This window comes from Camelus bactrianus, chromosome 16 (assembly GCF_048773025.1).
Source record: "Camelus bactrianus isolate YW-2024 breed Bactrian camel chromosome 16, ASM4877302v1, whole genome shotgun sequence".
NCBI classification, from domain to species: Eukaryota; Metazoa; Chordata; class Mammalia; order Artiodactyla; family Camelidae; genus Camelus; species Camelus bactrianus.
The window spans coordinates 53255347-53280732 of NC_133554.1; the positions used below are offsets into that span (position 1 = coordinate 53255347).

Consider the following 25386-nt stretch of genomic DNA (forward strand, 5'->3'; position numbering starts at 1 on the left):
TGTCAGGGGTACCAGCACAAAGTAATCAAAAGCAATCAGCTGAACACCAGCCCAGAGCCGGCAAACCTTTTCATTTCTGCATAAGTGCTCGTTTTGGGACAATTTCAGCTCTGGAAATATAAATGAATGTGTGAAGAGTTTCTTAAGACATACATCAGAATATTCTGGCACGTTGGGTGCAGTTAAACATTTCTTTTATGACAGTAATGACAGTTTAAGGACTGGCAGAAAATCCAAGCTACGAAACAAAAGTTCCCTCTCAATAAGAAAGGGGGAGGAAATTGCACAAAGATCATTTACGACACACTGAGTGTCAGTTTCAGCTGTGCCAGGAGCACGCCTCTAAGGAAGGTACACAGGAGTCTACGGAAGCCAGGAAGACAGTTCAGAATAACAGCACCCAGCGCTGAGTCTGCTGCACACCAGCTCCTCCTCACATGTTTGCTGAAGCACAGGAACATGGACTCTGACCCAAAGAAGGCCACTGCCTAAACAAGGAATAGGCACAAACCTGCAATCCACATAAATCAAGGCAGTAAGTGCTCCAAAAGGACAGAAGCCAAATAATGTCTCTAAGTTTGGTCTTCAAATCAGATATTAAATTAATTTTTAAAAGTCAATCAACAAGTACTTCACTGGTGACTAAGACATGACCAACATTATGCTAGATCCTAGGGGACCGGGAGGGAGGAAGCAAGGACACAAAAGCTGACCTGAGTCCTGCCTCTGAGGAGCTGGCTACGTACCATACTAAGAGAGATTATAGAAGACATCTGAAAGGGTGAGGAAAGAAGGCATCAGAAATGACAAAGGAAGAAAGCTTGTGGTCATTCCAAGGAAGGCAATGACAACGTTGTTAAAAAGCAAAACACCAAAGAAAATGTGGTGAAGGGCTCTTGAAAGTTGGACATGATTTGGAAAGGAAAATAAAGGTGTGACCTTCTAGCCGGTTAAGAATAGTGTGAGCTGTCTGGAAGACAAGCTTACATTGTGGGCATCACAGGATGCTCAGCCTGGTTGGGGGTACCAAGAGATAGTTGAGGGGAACCTGGTAGAATGGCTTGACCTCAAGACAATGAGCAGGTTGCTTCCTGTTGGTAGCATACTAGACTTGCCTGGAGTTTTCAAACTACAAGAGCCAGGGCCCCCCCATAACCTATTGGAACAGACTCTGGACTGGACTGGAAACCAACAGACCAGGTGCTGGTCTACTGATGTAATCTAGACGGGAGGCAGCAAAGCCCTGACCAGAACAGAGGCAGAGGGACAGGGAAGAAAGAAGAAATCTGCAGGCAACTATCCAGAATGAGGTCACCACGTCCATTCCAAATCAAGTCACCCATCAGAAACCCACAATGGGTGACCACGTGAATTTTGCACTGAGTCAGCTTTCAAATTTGGCATGTCAATTATTAGTCATGACTCAAGTATGAATCAAATTCATATGGGGGCTTGATCTGTACCTAATCTCCTTTTATCAAAAAACCCCCATGATATGCCAGCTTCGTGCAATTTTACAAAATTAAACCTACCAGCTCAAAATTATCATCATTTACATTCAGCTTCGATTACAGTTATTAATGGAGACAGACCCACTTAGGTGACCTAACTCTTGCTAGCTACAGCTACACGGAAGAAATGATGGGCAGGGGCTTGGCCTACCAGTTTGAATGCAATCTCCAAAACACAAAAGAGCATCTGAGCTTAAAAAAAAAATCTCCCCGGAAATATACACAAAATGTTATGATAACTCACAGAGAAAAAAATGTGACAATGAGTGTGTATATGTCCATGAATGACTGAAAAATTGTGCTGAACACTGGAATTTGACACAACATCGTAAAATGATTATAAATCAATAAAAAATGTTAAAAAAAAAAGATACGATTATAAAAAAAAAAAATCTCCCCTACGACCCTCTCCCAGATACCTGCCCCAAGAGAAATGAAAACATGTCCACACAAGGACTTACACAAGGATGCCCACAGTAGCTTTATTCATAGCCTAAATCTGGAAAGAACCGATACATCCAACAACAGAATGGGTAAACCCATTTATAAAATGAAAATATTCCTTAGCAATAAAAATGAAAAAAAGGACTGACACCATGATGATGTGGAGGAGTCTCAAAGTCATGACAGTGGGTGAAGGAAGCCTGGCAAGTATGTACTGGATGAGTCATGTACACTGTAGGATTCCACGAGGCACAAGAATACAAAACTCACCTATGGTGACAGAAATTATAAGGTGGTTGCCTGAGAGGAGAGGCAGAGTTGACTTGAGGATTAGAACAGAAGCTCTTTCTGGGATGACAAAAATGTTTTCCATCCCATTTTGGGTGGTGGTTAAACACATGTATACAACTGTCAAAGCCCATTGGGCTGACACTTTAAGATCTGGGCATACTATTATATGCAAATTATATTCATTTTTTTAACTCTTAGGAAGGTTCCCCAGATTCTAATAAGTCATATTAGTACCACAGACAGTAATATTGCATAGCCAGATTCCAGGGTCTACCCTAAAATGGTCCCTCTAGGTCATCCAGCACAATCACCAAGCACCCGACAAGGCCCAGGCCCAGAGCTGAGAGCCAGGTGAGTCTTAAACACCACGTGCCAGCAGTGTTAGATCTGTCAACCGTACCCCAGAGGACCTCTCACCATCCATTCTCCACTGGTGGAGTCCTAGACCCTACTGAGTTCCTTAAAGCAAGGATAAACACCCAAGACATATCTGGGCTTGGAATTTACTGACCAACAACCTAATTCTAACTGTCTCTGCCAAAACAGAGGGAGAAAGAGCTGAAAAATAATCCATCATCAAGCCTAGCCCTACTCCAAATCTAAGTTCCAAAGTGGAACTCAACAAACATCTACAGAGTAACTACAGTGCATAAGATGCCTGTCTACACTGGAGCACCCAGTGGCGATGATCTCAGCTACACTTAAAACAAGGCCACAGTGCTCCAAAGTCAAATGATATTGAGTTCACCATCCCTCTTCCACAGACACACTATTGTGAATAATAGAGAGATGTGAGCATGCTAATTATGTCGGTCCTTCACGGCACATTCAGACCAGCTAGATGAATGGGGGACTCCCGGAATCTCTCAGCCTGCCAAAATTATTAAGTCCATGTAGACTAACAAAAGGCGGGGAGGGAGAAAGGGAGGCATTCTTATCAAACCTTTTCACCAGCTGGTCATCAAGAGAGTGAGAACACGATGTTGCCCAAAGCAAACTCTCCGTGGCACCCAGCCACCAATCCATCAGCACCCTCTCAACTCTGGCCTACTGATGGGCAGTTACACCAGCCGCTCAAGCCTCCCCCACCCCAACACCACCGCTCACTCATGCTGATCCAATCTGTCCCAGCTCTGGCTGGAACGCAAGACCTGCCAACACGTGAAGGAGGAGACAAGAGGGAGCGTCTGGCTCTGCGGAGAGAAAACTCCCAGGTCTAGGCAGGAGCTGCTGCTGCTTCGCTGACCTCCCTCCAGGGAGGTGGCAAACCACCCAACCCCTGGCTCCGTGCTTCTTTCCTGGCTCAGAGGAAATCAGGAAGGAGGCTTAGGGACAGGATTTTCACGGTCAAGGAGAAGGAAAAACGCCACCCCTCATTCCAAACAAAATTACACTTCGTTTTCACCACATATGGAAACCTGGGTTCTCAAAGTGTCTTCGGTCCTAACTCACACGAGGGGTGCAAGAGACTGCCATCAGTGTGGCAGGGATCCCCGGCGGATGGAGGGCAAGAGGTCCGGAGTGATGTGGCAGAATCTCAGGAAGGGACTGGACGGAAGATGGAAAGAAAACCACCTAGGGCTGCCTGATTTCACAAATAAAAACACAGGACGTCCTGTTAAATTAGAACTTAAGATACGCAATGAATTTTTTTTTAATTTGGGACAGGTTTATACTAAAACATTATTACTTTTCTGAAAGTCCAGTTTAACTGACCACCCCGTATTTTACGTGGCCCCCATGGCTAGCCCCACCAGCAGCGCCACAGCAGGTCTGCCCTCTCTTCTCTTCTCTTTCTCCCTCTCTCTCTATGAAAGGCAATACCGCGTCGTGGATACAAGGCGTGACTCTGGAGTCAGACTACCTGAGTCAAGCAAGGCCCACCACTTCAAGCCCCCAGCTCGGACACCCTGGGTAAGAGATTCATCTCTCCAGGGCTAAGATTTCTTCATATGGAAAATGGAAATAATAATAGAAATAATAGTGACACTCGTAAGTCAAATGGAATTAATAACATAACAACAACACTTACAGAAAGACTGACCCTATGCCAGGAGCTTCCTTAATCCACCCAACAGCAAGAGTCAGGTACTACTGTGATCCCTACTTCACATATGGGGGGAAACTGAGGCACAGAGAGGTGATGTAATTAACAGTAGCTACTAATAATAGCTACTAAGCGGGAGAGCCAAGATTCAGTCCCAGCCAGTGTGGCTCTTGAGTCCCTGCTCTTGACTTTCATGACACTGTCCCCAAAGTGGTGCTTGTCTCTTGGAGTTGAAATAAGGACTAAATGCAAGAAAGCACAAATACTGGCCTGGAGACTAGAAGTGCTTGATACTGCATATGCTTAGAATATGCCTTGGCTTTTACTATTATCAGAGCAAATGATTTGCGAAAATAACCAAACAGGAAAAATGAAGGCTCTGGGAGGGAACCCAGATAACTCGGGGAGACAACGACTGTAAAGAGAAAACCCTATGCTGACTACCAGACAGATACGAATGCGCGGACTAAATCCAAGAACAGGACCGATGCTGGAGGGAAAAACAAAACAAATGAAAAATAGGGAGAACAAGGAATCGTTTTCAGAAACTGAAACTATGAATACAAAAAAAAAAAGAAGAAAGAAAAAGAAACGTTGGCTCTTTCTATTTATTTAAAATCAGTGAAATTCCCCACCATGCAGAACAAAACGGCAAAGATTTTATAAAATACGAGAGAGAAAAGAGGAAGATGACGGCTCAGTCCAGGAAGTCCAACAGCCAACTAATCAGACTAATAAAGAGAGAACAGAGAACCAGCGTGGAAACATTAAAGGAACATAAAATAGCATTTACCAGAACTGGGGGACACTGCTTTCCAAATCAAGAAACTGCAGAATAAATTTACTGAGAAATGCAGGAGAAAATTTCTCAAGAAACAGACTAAAGCGGTTACCTCTAAAAAAGAGGCCATGGTGGGGGGCGGCAGGGAGAGAGGACTGCTTTTTTTTTTTTCTTTTTAAGCCTTTTATTAACATTTGCTCTTTCTTGATGGGTGCATCTATTACCCTGATAAAAATAAACAGTGATCGCCAAAATTGAGCCCCGCTTAAATGTCCAAGAAGTCATTAGTAAAAGGTACCACAGTTATGTGCGCTGTTTAATGTACTTCAATTATCCCTCCATAAAGATGAAAACAAATATTAATTGTGGTCAGTTTGTGCAACGGAGCACCACACCACGACCAAAATAATACAAAAACGTTCAGGATTTATGGTGAAAGGACACTTTTTAACTATGATGTATGGTATGATCCCATTTTTTAAATTATATATAAACAAAGAAAGTATAAAAGAGCATGCTGCTGTGAAGAAAGGTTTGAAGGCATCAACTGGGTATGAATAAGACGGATGCTTAATAACACTGAGGACCATGTACTGGAAGAAAATTCTTCCAGAACCGTAGCACCCACGCTCTGACTGGTATCTAATTTATACCCATCCCAAATTCGTCATGTGTTCTCCACCCATTTCCTTTGATATGAGATAATAATGGTCAATGGGTACTGGACATTTGCTATGTGCCAATCACTGTGCCAAGTGCTTCAAACAGACTTACTCATTTTACCTGCATAGCAACCATATAATGGAAACAATACTATTATCTCCATTTTACAGGTGAGGAAACTGAGGCTTACAAACGCTAAGTGACTAGCCCAAGCTCACAACTAATAAGCTGAGAAACCAGGATCAAACCCAAGCAAGGTGACTCCAGAGCTCATTGTAACGCCAGAGCACATGTCTGCCAGACAAAAGGTTCCACCTCTTGGTGCCCAGTGCCCCCTGCCCTGAGCTCAACCCACATGGCTGATGGTTTGAGACATTTCCTGGCATGACTACATCCTGAGAAGTTCATCATAATTAAATCGTGGGGAAATTTTCAAATTGCTTCAGAGATGTAATGAGTTTACATTCAATTAGTTCCTTCCTTCATTGGGAGAATCATAAAGGCTGATTCCCTTAAAGACTCAGCAGGGAGAGTTCCTCAGTGCCTATTTTGAGATTTCATTCTGAGGTTCCAAGGATGTAAATCAGTGCACACAGAAGATCTGGAGAAACTGGGCTGGACTTAAAGGCAGCCAACCCCAGAGAAAACCTCAAATGTACATGCCACACTCATTTAACACTTCAAAAAATATCTTCGAGTATCCTATACTAGGGACCAGTCTCAACAATAGAAAAGGCAGCCTTCGAGGTACTTCTAGTTTGAGAAGGAAGAAGAGGAGTGAAGCACTTAAAATCCAGAGATAAGTGCAGTACAGAATAAGTATGAATATCTACAGATACTTGGCCAAGGGGTACTAAATCCCATCCTGGAGGGGCTGGTAGATTAGGATGGAGAAAATGAGATGCTAAATTTCCCTAAGGAGCAAACTTTCAGTGGCCAGGACCTGGAAGGGACCAGGCTCCCAGAGGGACAGAGCTGGCAAGCCCCCAGGGCTTTGGGAACTAGGTTCATAATGAGAAGGCCAAGGTAGAGTAAATGGCAGGCAAATTCTCTCTTGAACAGTTGGCAACAATTTACTTACAACTCAATTTGCACAGTGCCAGGAGCATTCCTGTTCTAAGCCAGTTGGATGCTGGCTCTCTCCAGCAGGGAGAGGCTCCCCTTCTCCAGTGGCTAAATGAGGTGAGGTTGCACTTAGGGTACTCCACATCGATTCATGAAATGCGGAGTGTGAAAATATTTAAGTGCTCTAAGGCTCTTAGAGGAAGCACAGACCTATAGGGGGTAGGACTTATCCTTCCTTTTCCATCCATCCATCCATCCATCCATCCATCTACCCATTTATCCATCCATCTACCCATCTATCCATCCATCTACCTACCCATCCACCTATCCAGCCATCCATTCATTCATCCCTACACCCATTCATTCATCCGTCCATCCATCTAGCCATCCATCCACCCATCCATTCATCCATCTACCCACCCATCTCCATCCATTAGCCATCCATCCATCCATTTATCTGCCTACCCATCCATCTACCCATCCATCTATCCACCCATCCATTCATCCATCTATCCATCCATCCATTCATCCATCCATATCCATCTATCCGTCCATCCACCCATCCATCTATCCAGTCATCCATTCATTCATCCCTACACCCATTCATTCATCCATCCATCCATCCATCTAGCCATCCATCCACCCATCCATTCATCCATCTATCCATCCATCCAATCATCCATCTACCCACCCATCTCTATCCATTACCCATCCATCCATCCAACTGAGCATTTGTTTATTTGCTACATCAAACAAACAAAAAAAATTGAGAGCCTCCCACATGTCAGGAATACTTCCTTAAGTTCTTTACTGATTTGCTTTTCTTGAAATTGCAATACTCATGACTTCCACCCCTGGCAGGGTTCTCTCTATCCTTCTCGTTTCCTTTATTGTTCTCCATCACATGTATCTCTGTCAGACATACTGTACATTTTATTATAGAATTTATCATGTGACCCTCTCTCCTAGAATGACAGTCCCAGGAGGGCAGGAATTTTTGTTTGCTTTGTTTACTGTTCTATCCCCAGTGCCTAAAACAGTGCCTGGCATAATTTTAGGGGAGATGGGAGGGACCAGGAGGACCCCTGGAGACTCCCTTCTCTTCCCCACTGCCCTAAGCATCCCACACACGTCAAAGGAATCCAGCATGGAATGCAGCTCACTTGTCATCTATCATATGCAAATAATAAAACCTACAAGCTACAGGATTACTGTGAGTGTCAGACGACTTAGTGGATGGGAAAGAGCTTTGAAAAATATGAAGCAATAAAGCAATGTTACATAATAATATTTGGGACTCATGAGCCTGTAAGATGCAAGTGTTCCCTGGAGTGAGCACATGGACACCCCCTCCCCATGGATCATTCATGCACAATCACAAAGTGTTGCACACAGTCAACTCAGTAAGCTATTTAAAGCTCATGCACAGGCAGTTGACTCTGTGCCCCTTCCTCCTGCCTTAAATACAATACTAATCCGTTTTCCCCTTGTTTATGCATTTAACAGATACATTTTTTTTCCACCCTCCCGGAGAACTAACTCACTTAGCCCCGGGGCTGTCGTGGTTGATTTCTTCACAGAAGACCAGAGCTTCAGAAACAGAAAGGTTTCTAAAGAAATGCTACAGCAAGAGGGGGGAAAAAAAAAAAGGAAGAGAAGATCTGTGTACAGGTAAAGCCAAGCCTTCCCCTCACTTGCTTGTCAACTGCACAGTCCCCGGGGGACTGCATCTCCATCGGGCCTGATGACTCTATTCCGTTCGCTGTCTGGCGAGTCCAGGGAATCAGTTCATGGCCTCAAGCCAAAGTCAGATGTGGGATTAAAAGCCAGGACACCCTGACAGCAAAGATCAGCTTCTGCAAGGCAAGCTATTAGAGCGTTTGCCTCCCAGTATTTTGTTCTCTCTTTGCCCCGGAGGGCACAGAAGCATTAAACAGCCATGACTGAATTTTCCTTCCCACCATGTGCACAAGGTAGGAGGGCAGGATTTCAGTCTCGGGGGAGCCATGAGATGCCTGCCTGGAGGTTACAGGACTCGCCACTTATCTCGGGGATTCTGAGCAGCTCAGGTAGAAACAGAGCCCACGGCTCAGGACTCCCTCTGATTCCTGGCCTCAGCTGCCCTGAGAGGGGCTCCTCTCCCCCAGGGAAAGCAGCACTGATTCCTTGGGGCTGGAAGCATCGGGAGGGAGGGCAGAGTGAGCCCCAGGAAACCCCTCGCCTCCATCCCGCAGCCCACCCTGAGGCCGACAAACCTCTCCAGGTCCTGGGAAGGACATCAAGCCAGGATTCTCAGCCCATGACCCCAACTCCTCTGATCTCCTTGCTTCTCACCACCCTCGTGGGGGGCGACGAGAGGAATAAAAACCACAGTCTGGCACCGTCCCCAATGCGCTGCCCACACGCCCGCCCGAGAAACACTGGGCTGGGCTTTCTCTCCGCCCCTCCTGCCCTCAGCAAAATGCTCTTTATATCCATAACTTATGTTCATAACATGAAGCAGGGACTCCCCTGAAAAGAGGGGAGAAGATTGATTCCTGAATTTAAGAGGAAAAGTTTGGACTTAGAAAATGAAAAATCAAAGAAATACAGTTCCAAGTTAACAAAACCAAATGAGCTGAAGCATGGGATATTAAAAAGTAATGTTTCTCCCAAGTCTCTTCCAGCTCCACAGCCCGGACACACCCACCCTCAAGAGGACAAGTGTCCTCTACATAGAAGGATTCCGGGGAGATTACAGGACTGCTAACCGCAGCATGCCACCTCACTTAATAGCTAATTCTTGCTTCCAGAACAACGCAGTCCTTGTACTGAGAAGAATTTGGCCTGAACCCTCTTCTCTCAGGAGACCAGGGCACCTATGACTAATCTGGCCCAGAAAGGTCTCGTTTCTCTGCTGCTTACAGAGAGCAAAGTCAGTTTCGCTGGCTCTTGGAATTTCTTCCTTAAGTTAGCAAACCGACTGGAAACTGAGAAAGCCGGCATTTCCTCTCTCTGGGTGGGCTGTCCAAAAGGAAGCTGAGAGGCGAGATGGAGAAAACAAGACAAAGGGAGACCCAGAGGAGGGGTCCAGTGACTGCTGGAAATGGAAAGAAGGAAAGCACTGGGCAACCAGGCGGGAATACTGGTTCTGGGAGGGGAGACTGCCAACAGGCATCTCCCCTGCAAGGGATGGTGGCAGCTGGCAGAGCCTAGCCGCGACATTCTGCAGGGTCCTCCCACCCAGAACTAGAGAACCCCCGACCCCGTGGATCTGGGTGCCCCTTGCAACCTGCTTTGGACAGTGCTTCTGTGAAGGCTTCGGACTCTAGGCCTCCAGAGGCAGAGTTTCCCCCTGCACCTTCTTAGAACTCTTCCACCAAGAATTCCTGGGCTCCCCCCACTGACCCATGAGGTGGGCAGACCCCACGAGTGGACAGATGGCCAAGCAACAGGAAGCACCAAGGGCCAAGCCCTGCGAGCGAGGCCCTCTCGCACCCTCCAGTCTAGTCGAGCTGCCAGGCGCCGGCAGCCTCACCAGTGACCCCAGTCAAGACCAGAAGAACTACCCAGCTGGGTCCAGCCAACCTAGAATCACAAGAAATAATAGAAGGTTATTGGCGTAAATCATGAAGTGTTGGGGTGGTTTCTAATTGACCCGTGAGCGTGGGGCACGTTTGCTGTATGTCAGCTACCCGACATCCATTACACCCACTTAGGCAACAACACCTCAGTTTTGCTTTGGAGAAGCCATCTCCACTCCCTCAGGATTAGTCATTATTAGTCTTTGCTTTTTATCTAACGGGGAGGGGAGGGCACAGGCCCAGCTCTGGCCAGTTAACATGCTACCTCCCCGCGGGAGCAGGGATTGGTGTTCAGGGGTGAACACATAACCCACATAACCCAAATCAGGCCAGGTACCCCCTGCCCGTGTGCCCACCCCTCCACTAGATCATAACTGCAGACAGAGGCCGTCTCTCCTAGCACGCCTTCAAATGCTCAGCACCTGGCTCAGTGCCTGGTGTAAGGCAGGTTCTGCATAAGTGATGAATGAATGAATTAATTAATTAATGGGTGGATGGATGGAAGGGAGGGAGGGAGGAAAAGAGGGAAGGAGGGAAGGAGGAAGGGAAGGAAGGAAGGAAGGAAGGAAGGAAGGAAGGAAGGAAGGAAGGAAGGAAGGAAGGGAGGAAGGGGAAATAAAAGGAAGAAAGGAAGAAAAACAGGTGAGCCAGTCATTTTAAAGGAATATCTACTAAAGAGCTACCTGTTCGTACAGACATCTGTAAGAGTTATTGTGACTTTGGGGCACTCATATTTGACTATTCAAAACCTCTCAAGACCTTCTTTAATCTCCTGCTGGTCACCTAAGTACCTGCCCCCTATTGTCCTTCATGGGAACACGGGAGGACACCCCCAAACAAAGAGGAATAGAAATCCCCAAAGACAGTGCCCTGGCCCAATCTGTATAGGAGGCCCAGGACCACATGGAGAAGAAGAGGGGAGAAAGCAGGACTCAGGGGTTTCCAGGCCATGAGTGTGGACACAGCCTAGGATGCACGGGAGGGAGGGGAGGAAGGGGGCGGGGGGGCGGGGCAGGGAGTCCTTGGGGCCGCACCACCCAGATGCTCAAAGCCGTGGGCTCTAAACACCAATGCTGTTACTTTCCATCACCACAGAGGAAAGGTAATATATATCATTTCCTCCCCCGCGCTGTTTATAATGACATTGGAAATCTGAAACATGAAATTGAAAAGAAAAAATACAGTAATAATAATAATCTATCTCCTTCTTGAGTGTTTTTCTTCCCCTTTCTCCCCTTCTCACCTCGCCACCCCCTCCCCCTGCAGCAAGACCTCGCTTCCCTCCCAACGTGGAGTCGGGGGTCAGGATGCTTCTGGAAAGAAGGGCCTCACTTTGCGGGCTCATGTTGCACAGAATGAGGGGAGGGCCGGGGGGACAGAGCTATCACCACATCACCCTGGTAATCGCAGGAACCATGACGGGTTGGGGGCCAGGATCACTGGGCCAGAAATCAGCCTTGTCTCCTGTGACATGTTCAGGGTCTCCTGAGACATGTTCAGGGTCTCCTGCCTGTGCCTGGCATGGTTTTGAGTGTTCTCAAAACATAGCTGAGACACAGAAGTTTCCCACCAGAAACTGGTCATTTGAAACCTTTAAAAGTAAAATGCCTGGTGGCAGAAGTGGCCAGTGCACCTTGACAACTGTGCCAAGAACGCTGCGAATAGTCCTGGTCAGAGAAGAGCCCTTTCCCCATCTTCTTCCTGGCACCATGCCACACTTAGCTTGTCAAGTGAGACCCGTGAGGCAGGTGGCTCAAAGTCGCAGCAAACCAACCCTGGAACACTCCCTCACTTCACTGATCGCCTACTTAAAGGGCAGCCTTCTCCCCAAAACAGACCAACATCTGCTCCCCGGTCATTGCACTCCGGTGCAGGAGAAAAGCTGCAGAGAGTATAATCTAGGAGGCTCTGGGGCTCCCTGGTTTCCAAAAAGCTTCAAAAAGCAGATTTAAGAAAGGAGGTCCACAGGGGACAACAGCCCTGAAGCTCCCAAAGTGATCTGCCCCGTCCAGGTGATGCTGGGGATGGGATCTGCTCCAGGTCCAAGCACGTTCAGCATCCCCAGGACGTCATCTGGGCCCTTTGTTTCACTCAGCCTCAGAAAGAGGGAAGTCATGGCTCAGAGAAACACAGAGCAAAGATCTCTGAAGAAGTTTCATCAGAGGCCGTTACAGTGCTCCCTTCATACTGTCTGGTGGTGGTCCGGCCCACTTCAGTGTGGTCCCACTGAAAAATCTCCATTAGGACACACTGGGGTCAATAAAAAGGAGAAAAGGTACCAGCAATTATTACTTCGCGATCCAGGATCCATAGAGCCAGGAGGATAAAAGCTAGGATTTCTGAAGACCCAATTCAATGGCTGCTCTCCACCCCCATCCCTTCTCTCTCTACTATTTATTCTAGAATAAACCTCTCCAATGAATCTGGCTGGAGTCCCCTCCCTGAATCCCTCACGCTACAATTTAAGCCATTTCTTCCCATCCATCTCTCCTTGGAAAGGGAGAGCAGCTGGCCACCATCGTCCCTCCAGACTCAAAGGCCATCATGGGACAGCGTCGTTAACTTCCAACAATGAGTCAGTTATTTGCAGAAAACATCATTCACCACTTGCTGCACAAAAGCAGACTCAGCCAAAAACCCCTTAAGAAGAATCATGTCTTTCATAAGAAGCCAGCTCCCTACGGGATTAAATAATAGATATTAAATTGCCTTTTCATGCTTAGAAGTAAGTTCCTTGATTGGTAGCCTGTCTTTCTCTTCTGCAGTTTCATGGTCATATTTATTCCAAACAAGTGCTTCTTCCTTGAGAGAGAAGATACATTGATTTAGAGATTCTCAGTGAGTTCAAGTCTCACAAAAAAAAAAAAAAACAGACATCAAAACCAGAGCAACGAATATTAAAATGGTGACCCTCGATGGTTTAGCCTCACCCAAATCCATCGAAAGGTTCATCTTTGGGGATAATGACTGCTTTTCTCCCTTGGATGAAAGGCTATTCAATTACACATTTAAATGTACCGTTGAATAGGTGAGTCGGTGAATAGGTGGACCAAAAACTGAAACCCTTCACGACTGCCTTACAACAAAAAGACATAAGCTCACTTTTGCAGAAAATTGCCCCATTAAATGTACAGATTCAAGAAGCTCTTAATGAACCATCCATTTCATGTCCTCAGTTCCCAGCAGACTCAACTGAGGTCCAGGACGACTGAGGAGCTTGCCAAAGTCACGCAGCTAAATGCTGGCAGCCCCTGACTTCTCATCTGGGTTTGATCCTAGCTCTGCCACCATCTAGCATTTTTAAATTCTGGATAAGTCACTTACTCTCTCTGGCTCTGTTTCTTGCCTGTACATAGAGGCAGCCGGACCAGACATCAGCTAGAAGGCACTGCGGTCTAAGAGTGGGAACTCAACAGGCAGACAGTGGGTTCGAGTCCTGGCTCTGCTCCCTTTATGAGCCTGAACAACTTACTTGTACTCGCTGTGCCTCAGTTTCCACATCTGTAAAGTGAGGGTAAATAACAGGACCTGGTATTCACCTCATAGAGTTGTTATGAAAATTAAATTAGATGATCTAGGTAAAGTACTTGGCAGAGGCCCCTGTCCATAGTAAGGACTCAATAAATATGAGTTATTATAATTCTCTAAAACCTTTTCCAGCTTTAAAGGTGTATTACTCTAGGAATCTAATAGGAAATAATGACAATCCTTTTTTTTTTTAAAAACGGTAACATTTGTCCTTATTACGTTCATGCCTCAGGCAAAAATCAAGGCCAGACAACCGGTACCAAGAAGAGAATGACAATGATTACTAGAGACCTGGAGAGAAATTTATGGAGTCAGGAGGAAAACAGGCAAAGGGATTTCAAGAGGAGTCATATAAGAAGGACTGATTAATGCTTCCAAGGCCCTGCTAATGAGAAAAAACAACCCGCAGAAGATATTGCTAGGCATATTTGGAAAACCCGCGGCCTAATACACACTATTATATATAAATAATTGATAGCCAACAAGAGTCTACTGTATAACACAGCGAACTAGAGTCAGTATCTTGTAATAACCTATACAAAAAACAATCTGAAAAAGAATAGATTTCTATGTAACTGAATCACTTTGCTGTACACCTGAAACTAACACAACATTGTAAATCAACTATACTTCAACTTAAAAAAATAAAATAAAAATAAAATAAAATAAAATAAAATAAAATAAAAGAATTAATACCAGTGAAAAAAAAGAAAAAAGGAATACCCATGTCCTTTCTCCCAGGAATCTCTCTTACGGAAATGCTTGTTCCAGGACACAATTATATATCACGTACATATGTCACTGCAGCATTTTATTGGAGATAGATTTTAATACACAAATGAATGCAGAACTGACTGTAGAAACATGTTACATCTGTGCCAGGCACAGCAGGACCCCAGCCAACGGTCTGATGGCCAGTTTTCCCTTTTTCTAGATTCAGAGCATCTCAAAGCTGTGCTGAAGAAGGACACGAGGCCCTGTGGGACATCTAACTGTCCTGATGCTTGGCGTTTGCATAATCTAAATTCTCCGAGGATAAGCGCTCAAGGTTAACAGTGATGAATGACCTTTGGGAAACTGGGGGAGAAGCAAGGGGACTTTTTCCTTCTTTGTCTTTTTTAACTTAAATACAACCAAATTTGTACACATTCTACTCTATAATTAGAAATAACACATCAAAATGCTCTCAACCAGGCACAATTGACACTTTGGGGCACACAATTCTTGGTGGTGGAGCCTGTCCTGTGCATCATAGGATGTTTAGCAGCATCCCTGGCTTCTACCCACTAGATACCAGTTGTGACAACCAAATGTGCCAAATGTCCCCTGGGGGGGGGCCGGGCAAAATCATCGCCTACCCCCCAAACCCACCCTCGGTTGAGAACCACTGTCTTAGCCAATAGAATGACAATTTTAAATATAAATCAGTCCATGATAAGTACAAACAATTATTACAACTCAAACCACTGGGGCTCTATTGTCTTTCCCTAGTTTGGGGAAGAATTTATAAGAATCCACTGCGAGTTACCAATGCCACTGACTTTTTCTGAGTTTGAGTCCCAGCTGCCTCCCCCATCAGGCTTTCATTTTTCTCTCTGTATCAGGAGACCCGTCAAGGAGTGCCTTTGTGCAACCAGCATATATTCAAGGCCAGTCTTAGAATCAAAGTCAGTGACTTATCTTCTAATAAGGACACAAAAATAACTTTCAGAATCTTTTTTCCAACCAACAACTTTAAAAATCAGAAGTAAAACTATTTTTAAACCTCCTAGTTAAACAAACATGTTAATATACTGATCTGATGACGTTTTTAAAGGAACTCATACTTGCATGATGTGAGGCTCCCAAATTCGTTCTTACACGTCCTGAAGGCTATTATTCTCCACCTGGTTTTTGTCTGTTCGTTTCCTTTCTAGTTTCATTTTGGCTTTTGTTTGTTTGTTTGTTTGTTTTTGTCTTTTGATGTATAAATCTTACAATGGCTTTTTGCCTAAAAGAGTAAACCAACCAAGTGCCTGGTCAGCACAGAACAGGATTTCTCAAGCTTTGTACCTGTGTAACCCCTGAAAGAATTTTGAAAAACTAGGTACCCTCCTTGCTCAATTTGAAATTGACATCTGAAATGTTTTCATCTCAAATTTGAAGAGTTGCAAAAGATGTCAATTCTGTCATATAAATATGTTGATGTGTTTAAATAAAACTTGTTTCACCAGTGGTGTAAATGTATCCAGTGAGATCTAACCAGCACAGGGATTTGATTTCCCTCATCTACTCCGTTACCCACCTAAAAATATATGCAAACTAAGCTATGTGTTTACACTTTATGCACTTTTCTGTTTGAGGGTTATATTCTAAACACAAAAATGCATGAGCAAGTTTTTCTTCAAAAGTAAAAAAATTACAACATTTCTTTTTCTCCTTGACTTGTATTTCAATTCCATTTCCCCACAGAATTTTATCCTGGAGCAACTTATATTTTTATACTAGAAAGTCTATTATTGGTCTTTTTTTTCATGCTGCTGTACAAGAAAATATCTCTATACACTTCAATTTAATTTTTAAAGATTTCTTGTGAGCCTAGGGCTCTAACTGCTTGAATAACAATTTGCTGGATTAAATTACCATTAAAATTATTGGTGGTCGAGAACAGAGTCATACTAACAGAAATTAAATATGCCATTTCATAAATATTAAACATGCAAAAGTAAAATATTCTTGGAAATGCATATTTTCATGGATGAGACTTTTTTCAATCCATTCATATATTTGTGGATAAACATTAACTAGTCATTGCTAGAATAAGACAGGGTTAAACATCAATTAAATTCTACTTTTCTGGGTTTTTGTTTTTCTTTTCTTAATGTAAGCAGAGAAAACGTGCTCATGTAAAGAAGACAGAAAAAACAGATTTTTTTTATAATATTGTCATTTTGTTCATTGAACTCTAAGAATGCCCCAAATCCCAAAGTAGTCCACCATGAAAAAATCACTTTTAAGGATTTCTCTGCTAACAATTTGATTCAAAAGACAGGACAGTATCTGAACTGAGAAAGAATTTATGTCCAGTGATTAGTGATTAGCATTCTTCACTGTCTCTTTACCAGCACCAGCATGCCAAGGGTCCCTCTGTCTCTGCGTGGAGAATTCGTGGAGAATTTGAGAAACACTGGAATAAACACTCTCCACTTAACATTCCTCCTACCACATGCTACTTACCCCTGCAGCAAAGCCAAGGCTTCCATCTAAGATCTGCCTCTGAAAATGAAAACAAGATGTTTCAGTTTCTAAGGGCTGTTTCCTGGGACAAGAGGAAACCAAAAGGCTTAAGAGAACCACATGAGTAAAGACTAGCCCATGCCTGAGCTTGCAAGAGCCTATCTGGAAGCTTAGATCTGAGTCTTTATAAAATGAGCCAAGAACCAGGGGGAAAGAAATATTTTTAAACCTTCCATCCATCCTACAGCCAATCAGAGCTGTCTTTCAGTGAGACCCTTGGCTTGCATTGGCCCACATGTTTTGCCCTGACCTGGGCTCTCCCTGTGAATTACAGCTATAAGCCTTTAGTAGTAAATGGCTGATCTAAACGATAGAAATCAACAAGTATCGGCAAGGAGTCTATGAACCAACCAAAACCCTCCCACGCTGCAGATGGGAGTGCAAACTGGCACAGCCACTTTGGAAAGATAGCTGGTAGACCCACTAGAAGCAAACCTTCATAAGCAGATCCTATGACCCAGCAGCGCCACTCGTAAGCGATGACCTAGCAGAAATGCATACTTGGACCCACCAGACACGTGTACAAAAATGCCCTCTGCAGCCCTATTTATGAGATCTGAAAACAAGAAACTACCCGAAGGCCCACCAACAGCAGAATGGATACATCGTTGGGATGTGTTCACACGACAGAATACCGTTTGGCACAGAGAACACACATGTGTAGGTAAACGAGCTCACCATCAGGCAGGGGTACTCAGTAAACAGGAAAATACATAGGGTGAAATCAGCCAGACACGGATGAGCATAGACTGTATGATTTACTCCATTTATACACTGTACAGAAACAAAAATCTCTGCTGTTAGAGACCAGGAGAGGCGCTGCTCTTGGAGTGGAGGTTGGGGGTGGGGAGCAATGACTGGAAGGAAGCCTGAAAGGGCGGCTGGTGGGGGGAGGGGGGAATGTTCCAGTGCTTGATCTGGGTACTATTTTCGTGGGCATTGGTGAAAAGTTATCAAGCTGCACGCTTATAAAATGTGCAGTTTTCTACAGATATTGTATACTTCAATTAAAAGTTTGTTTTTTTTTAAAGAAGTGGCTTAAGTTAGGGATATAATCTATAGCCACATGGACACATCACAGACATATTGAAGTGTTGATTGGTCTGACCCTTGAGACTCCCAGTGAGGTCCAGGTTGCTAGTGCCACCAGCTCAGTCATCTCCAAGTATGAGCAGCCTCTTCCCACCTCTGTGTGGCTATGGGGTGGATGGAAGGTTTTAACCCCAGTGAGCCATACAAATGACATTCTTCTCTGGGCATGCCATGACATAGGCCAAGTTGGTCTAACCAACTAATTTAATCAAAGCAGACAGATAGAATTAAAAAGTCAGCAACCATCTGGATCCTGAAAGGAGAAGCATCATACTTTAAGAAGTATTATACTGAACATGAAAATGAATTTATGTATATATACATACACATACATACATATGTAATATATGTATATATACATATATATATATGCATGACTGGGACATTGTGCTGCACACCAGAAATTGACACATTGTAACTAACTTACACTTCAATTAAAAAAAAAAAGAAGCATTATACTGATTTAAGATCAATAAACCTGTTATTCCACTTTAAGACATTTATCTCAAGGAACCGATCAGGTACGTGCTCAAAGATTTATGGTCATCATAACACTATTTCTAAAAGCAAGAAAAAGGGGCATAAACTCATTGCCCAGCAGTTGGGGACTGGCTAAATAAACGGCAGTATATCTTTATGACGGGATATTATACAGCCACTGAAGTAACCAAAGTAATCAAAATTATCAAAGGACCATTTTAGGGAGGTGGGAGGATGCGTGTGATACCCAGTGAGAAATGCTGGTGGTAGAACATCACGTACAATTTGATCCTCATGATGCTAAGCAAACAGGTACGTGCTTATGTATTCTCATATACTTACACCAGAAACTGGCACAACGTTGTAAACTGACTATATACTTCAATAGCAAATATATATACTCATATATAAACTGAATCAATGTGAACAGATATATTTGGTTTTCCTTCCTGAGAAGTGGGATCAGGAAGTGGTTTTTTTTTTTAATTTTTTTAAGCTTTTCCATGTTTTCCAAGTTTCCTACAATTCAGAAAGGGTATTTTAAACAAGAAGATGAATTTTGAGGGGGAGGGTATAGCTCGGGGGTACAGCGTGTGCTTAGCATGCCCAAGGTCCTGGGTTTAATCCCTGGTACCTCCATTAAAAAAATAAATAAGTAAAATAAATAAATAAACCTCATTACTCTCCACCCCCCAAAAAAAGAAAATGAATTTTGAGTGAAGTTAAGCCAATGCTGATAACGGCAACAGGGAGCAGATGGCCAACTGCCCACTGTCCCAAGGGATCCTCACTGAAGCCCCCATTTAAGTTGTGTGAAAACTGAGGTGGGGGGCTGCGGGAAGAGCCCACCCCACTCATGTCTGCAGCTGGCTCTGTCTCCCCACGCTGTGCCCCTTCCCGCTCCTCACGCACACCTCCTGGGCAGAAAGGGTTCACATAGCCCACCTGAGCCTGCCACCTCTGGAGGGTCCTGCTTTCAGGGTGGGTCCCCGGCTGGCTCCTGGGAAGCTGGCAGTGGTACTGCTCCCTCCACCCCCCACCAGATAAGGGTGGGTCCCTGTGCCTGTTTTACAAACCAGGTGATTTATGCGGGGCACTTGCTTGCCTTCTGCAAGTTCGGAATTTGGGTTGGGAGCTCAGCACAGCACGTGGCCAGACCCCAGTAAAAACCTTGGGGGATGGGTCTCTAGTGGGCATCCCTGGACAGACACATTGCACATGTGTCACCGCCTTCTCCAGGCCGGGGAAGAAGCACTGTCTGCGCCCCTCACAGGAGGGAGGGAGCATCGGAAGCCTGTGCTCAGATTTCTCCAGACTCTGCCTGTCCTTCCCTGGCTGAGCCTATCGCGTGTCCCTTCGCTGTAATGAACCTTAGCCGTGAGCACAACTCTATGCTGAGTCCTTGGAGGACTCACCAAGTGTGTGGGTGGTCTTACCCCTCTATGCCTCCACACAGAGAAAAGGTCTCAGCAATTCCTCCTACTAAAAACCTTCGGGTTACACTAACCCAAGATGAGTTAGGGGCACTGAAGCTCCAAAGGGGAAGGGGGCACCCGTGTGATGGCTTCTCCCTTCTGAAAAGCCCCCAAGGCATTGGCCAGGGCTACATGGGCTATGGAGCTTCACCCACTGCAGCGCCGCATTTAGCTCAGGTCCCCACGGCCCGCTTGGCCAGCTAGACCCCAGCTATTTTGACTCAGATCACTCCTTCTCCGCGCAAACGAAACTGGTGAAGATGAAAACATGGGTCGCTCTACCCCAGGAGGGCATGAGGACAGGACCCGGGAAGAGCGGGTGTGGCTGTCATCAGAGAGGAAGAGGGTGAGGTCACCTGGTCACCTCTCCTCTGGCTCCTGGTGTCTCTCATTCGGGGACTGAGTTTCAAAAGGTTTCACAACCTGTTGACAGAAACCTGGGACTCAGGGCTGAGTCTCAAGGTCCAAGTCTCCACAGGATCCCAAACCTCCACTGAGGAGGGGAGGTAGGGGGAGGCGCACAAGGTACCACCGTACAGCGACCCCCACGCTGCTTTACAGGGCTCTGGCACGAGAGTGCCTGGCGGGCCAACTTCCTAGACAGGTTTCAGTTTCCAGACCGGCCTCACGGCATGTTTACCTAGATCCTCCACCCCTTGCTCAATTACCCTGCCTACAATCTGACTTTGCATCCATCAAGATAAGGATAGTTGGCTCCAGGCAGTGGACTGAGGGAGTTAGGGTTGGAAAAAAGGAAGGAATGTCAGGCACAGGAGGTGGGCGTGGGTTGGGGAGGAGTTGGGTGAAGTGTGTGGCATGTGTAGGGGGAGGGTCTGGAGTATGTGTGGGGGAGGTGCAGGGGTATGCGGTTAGGGGTGTAAGTGGGGGGCTGGGCGTAGAATGCAGGGGTGTGAGATATGTGTGGGGGATGCGAGGGTGTGTGGGATGCACGGGGTGGGGAGTGTGGGTACATGTGGGGCTGAAGGGTGGGGATGGGGGTACCTGTGTCAGGTATGGGGGATGTAGGGGTACATGGGGGTGGGGGGGTGGGGATCTGTAGAGACCTGGGGAGGTGGGTCTGTGTGTATCCATCCCAAGGCTGATGAGGGAGGCGATGAAGAACCTGGAGATGGCATGAAACAGAAAAGGAACAGATGCCCCCTCATCTCTCCCAAGGTCTTTCAACCACCTTTAACTCAAGGCCACAGGGCAGGAGAGTTACGTGCAAACCTATTATTCTCCTATCATCGTGCATATTACCACCTGCTCCAGGGCCAGGAGAAACCAGACGGAAGACAGAAATCAGGCAGACAGCTAAAGAAGGCTGAGTAACTGGTCTTCTCACTCCCGACTCTCTCTGAATCAGGAGGCGAGAAGCAGGTGATGCTGAGTGCGTCTGCAGAGAGTTGCAGGGGACAAGGGAGAAAAAAGAGGGCAGGACTCACATCTCCCCCACCTGGAGGTGTGGCCGGTGGCATTAGAGAGTCTGGTAGCCCTGCTGTGCGGAGGGGCTGGTTTCAGAGCTCGCTAAGAGGGTCCCCAGGAACCTCCGGAACCGAGTCAAGTCAACTCACCTGTCCGCTAGAGAATATGAACACGAGGGCCGCCCCAGCTGCGGTCATCCCCCAGGTGAAGAAGGTCCCCAGCAAGGCCTGGGACACAGGGCTGTGGCCTTGGAGCATGCTGGATACGGCTGTGTGCAGAGAGGCAGGAGAGGGTCAGCATCGGCGGTCCCTCCTGGTGGCACACGCGTGTTCTAAGGGGCTCTAGGGAGATCGCCTAGGGAGATGCCAGAGGAGGAGATGCCGCAAAGGAAGTGACAACATGACAACATCGGGAAATAGTTCCAAAGAGAAGCAGCTCCAAGAACGTGAATTATTTAGCCTGGAGGAAGGGAGCGGGGAGGGTCTGACTGCAGCCTTCTCGCACATTCTGCCTATTCTACCTGCCCTTGTCTACCATCCATCATCAGTTCTGTCTCCTCTGAATGCAGGTAACCAGCTCAGATTTCCTCTTGAAGCTGTTGCATCTAAGTCCTGATCAAACTTTCAATGGCTCCCACAGCAGCTCCCACGGCCTGCCAAGGGTACACTCCATCGACCGACCTTTAACCAGCCCAACAACTCTTCAACCATTGCGCCCCACGTGGCCACCATATTCCAACTCCACCCAATTATTCATGGAACCTTCGACAAGCCTGGGATGGTCCTCCTCCAAGTCTCTCTTCATCCGGTTCCCTCCCGTGGCACGGCTTCCTTCCCAGCCTCCAGCCATCAGACCCAGAGCATCTTCTGCTGCCCACCTAATGCCAACTGCGATTCCGTGCTTTCCTGGTCCCTCTCCACTGCCATCCCAGGGCACCTCTTTGGTGCTTTCTTTGTGTGGGCTTGCCTTCCTTTTTTAGATCATTAGTTGCTCAAAAACAGGGATGATGCTTTTTCACAGTTGGCACCCCTGTAAAATAGGGCTTTCTGGCACCCCTCAAAAATATTTGTGGCATTGAAAAGGGCCAGCTTATCTTGAATAGGACACTTAGCAAGGACAAGGAGACAGAGACACAAGTGGCATTTCCCCCAGTCCATTCAGCATGCTTGCTGCTGAAGAAGTTACACCATTGCCCACCAAGGAAGGAAAGGGAAGTACCATTCCTCCTTACTCTCGCTCCAGGGACCTCCTCTATATTTGGACATGTTTTAAAACCTAGTTCTGAAATGATAGGGAGTCAGACTCTCGCTGTGGAAAGTTACAAGGTGGAGAAATCTGTTTGTTAAAAAGCCCTGTGCTCTGGTACATAAACACTGGGGCTCAGGGCCTCATCTCAAAGGGCTCATTCAGCTCCCCCTGGTCTCCCAGCACCCGCAGGGCTGGATGCGACCCCACTGGGCTCAGCCCTGCCAGGCCCTAGTGGTCTGGGAGGAGCCAGCAACCCTGGGCTTGCAGATCAAGAGCTGAAGACGCGGCCTCTCTTTATGAACCTTGGAAGGAAACCAGGGCAGAGGGTAGACAAAGCCTTTATGCCAGAAGGGTCAGCAACACAGCAGGATTCAAACCTAGGAAGGCTGTGAGTCTGGGCGATCCCAGATAAGCCAGGTGAGCCCGGGCTCAGCCACGGTGCCAGGAAACCTTGAAGAAAAACACAATCTCTGGATTCAGATTGTGCCTAAGTAGAATTCAGGATGACGACTGCACCAAATAAAGAAAAGCAATCACTCTGGGGGGAATAGGGGGAACAGCTCAGTGGTAGAGCGTGTGCTTAGCGTGCACAAGGCCCTGGGGTTAATCCCCAGTGCCTCCCTGAAGGGGAAAAAAAAATCATTTTTTCAAAAAACCACCCTTTACATATGTCATCATGTTCAGGCACCCCAAAAAGAGTGGTTTGCATTTGTTTTTAAACCAGAACTTCTAGATCATTACACCAATCTTCTATTTCTAGTTGCTTGTGGATAAAACTTCAAACAGCATTTACAAAGAAAGGCTCATCGCTATCTCCCTCTTAGTACTTATCCCGCAAGACATGTCATAACAAAAAAAAAACCCCAGCAATTTTGTTTTTCAGTGTTGAATGTGCCTTTTACCGACTACAGAAAAGAGGAAACTGTTTACATTCACCAATAGGCCAAAGTCAACGTGGGTTGTGTGGGCTGACAAACAGGAGAGCTCGTGGGTGTTCCTGGGGGGTAGTGGAGGGCAAAACCCTCTTCCAAGACTCCGCTTACTCCTGAGCACCCTGAGAAAGGGGGACACAGAGGGAAGACCAAGGCCACCGTCCTTCCCATCCCAAACAAGAGCAGATTCATCACTGGCAAAGCAAGCCCAGTGTCCCTTGGGGAAGATTCTTCCCTTTGCTGTTTTAAATCCTCACTCCTCAAAGGGTGGTCCCAGAACCAGCAGTGCTGGATCCTCTTGGGAGCCAGGTTAGAAATGCAGACTCTCAGGCCCCACCCCCGACTTGCTGAACCAGAATCTGCATTCTGCGGGGTCCCATGGGGGCTTCTGACACACATCAAAGTGGAAAGCGCTAGTCTAAAATTGGAACAACTTGCTCAATGCTGAGAGCTTAGAAAGGGAGTTTTCCTGCCCAGCGAGGGACTGGCAGGGCCGCTGCTGCAAAGAATCAGGAGAACAGAATGTTTTCTCCAGCAGGTAGACCAGGAGCCCTTACGAATCGGGAGCGTTGGCCAGGGCACCTCAAAAAGCCAACTCCACAATGGGCCTCAGCCTTTCTCATGAGCTGGTATTAATACATAAGCCTCGGTTAGTTTGCAGAAGGGATTATTCTCTGCCTGCTCCAACTTTAAAGATGTCAACACCAACCCAAACAGAGCAGCCCAGGGCTCCCAGCTGATACGGGATCTATTTCTTTTCTTTCCCTTTTAAACCTGTTACCCTGCTTCCAAGAGTCAGCTTCAAGATAATAGTGAAAAAGTTGCAGAGGTGGAAACAGCGCATGATGAAACCTACATACACACCCTGACTCCAGTAGAACTGAGCAAAGCGATTCCAGTTTGGACGGATATGACTGTGGAAAATGTTCTCTAATACCCAAAGTGTGGTCCGAGGACCGGCTGACCTGGGAGTTGGTTAGAAATGCATTATCTCTGGCCTGCTGTCCCTTAGCCAGATTCCCAGTCAAGTTCAACAGGTCCTGCTGACCCCCAGAGCCAGTGGGAAGGGACCCGGAGCAGCTGGAACTGCAGCCAGGTCCGCTCCCAGGGATCCCCGGTTCCCCCCACGCCCACCCTGAAGCACTGAATGAAGACGATCTTGGGGAACCACTGTCAAAAGAAGGCAGGTCAAGACCCTCCAGCTCGCCCTGAAGAGGGGCAGAGGAGGGGGCTCCCGGCACCCTTCTCCCTCCTCTGCCACCTGTCAATGCCGCCCTGCTTCTGCTCCAGCCCCCTCCTCTCCCAGGGGCGCCCCCTTCCAAACTCCATGTTGCTGCCCCTTCCGAGTCCCACACTCTTGTCCTGACAGCCCCAGACCCCGGGCCTCCAGCCCAACCGAAGGTGCCGAAGGAGAGAAAAGCCGACTCACTAGGTGCCCTCTCAAGCCCCCACTCCACTTCCATCAGCCCCCGCAGCCGCAGGCTCGCCGGCTCCACTCCCGGAGTCACTTCCTGCTTCCCTCCCCCCGGCACACGTGTCCCTCCGCCACCAGGCCCCGCCCCACC

The 25386-nt window shown here is 46.6% G+C and overlaps 1 protein-coding gene across 18 annotated transcripts in view; it reads right to left on the reverse strand.

Moving 5' to 3' along the window:
* The window catches only part of SLC39A11 (solute carrier family 39 member 11), a 351433-nt gene that overhangs the window by 264697 nt on the left and 61350 nt on the right, over positions 1-25386 (reverse strand). For 8 of the 18 annotated variants that reach the window (XM_074343593.1, XM_074343591.1, XM_074343597.1 and 5 more), the window contains exons 1-3: positions 25251-25355; positions 21791-21909; positions 17110-17148 (exon numbers count right to left, since the gene is read on the reverse strand). The exons of 3 other annotated variants lie outside the window; for them this stretch is intronic. In XM_074343593.1, the coding sequence (XP_074199694.1) occupies positions 17110-17148; positions 21791-21909; positions 25251-25284 (192 nt within the window). In that variant the 5' untranslated portion in view covers positions 25285-25355. Of the gene's footprint in view, positions 1-17109; positions 17149-21790; positions 21910-25250; positions 25356-25386 lie in introns of those variants that run through there. 7 more of the 18 variants (XM_074343586.1, XM_074343587.1, XM_074343598.1 and 4 more) reach the window with 5 other exon arrangements.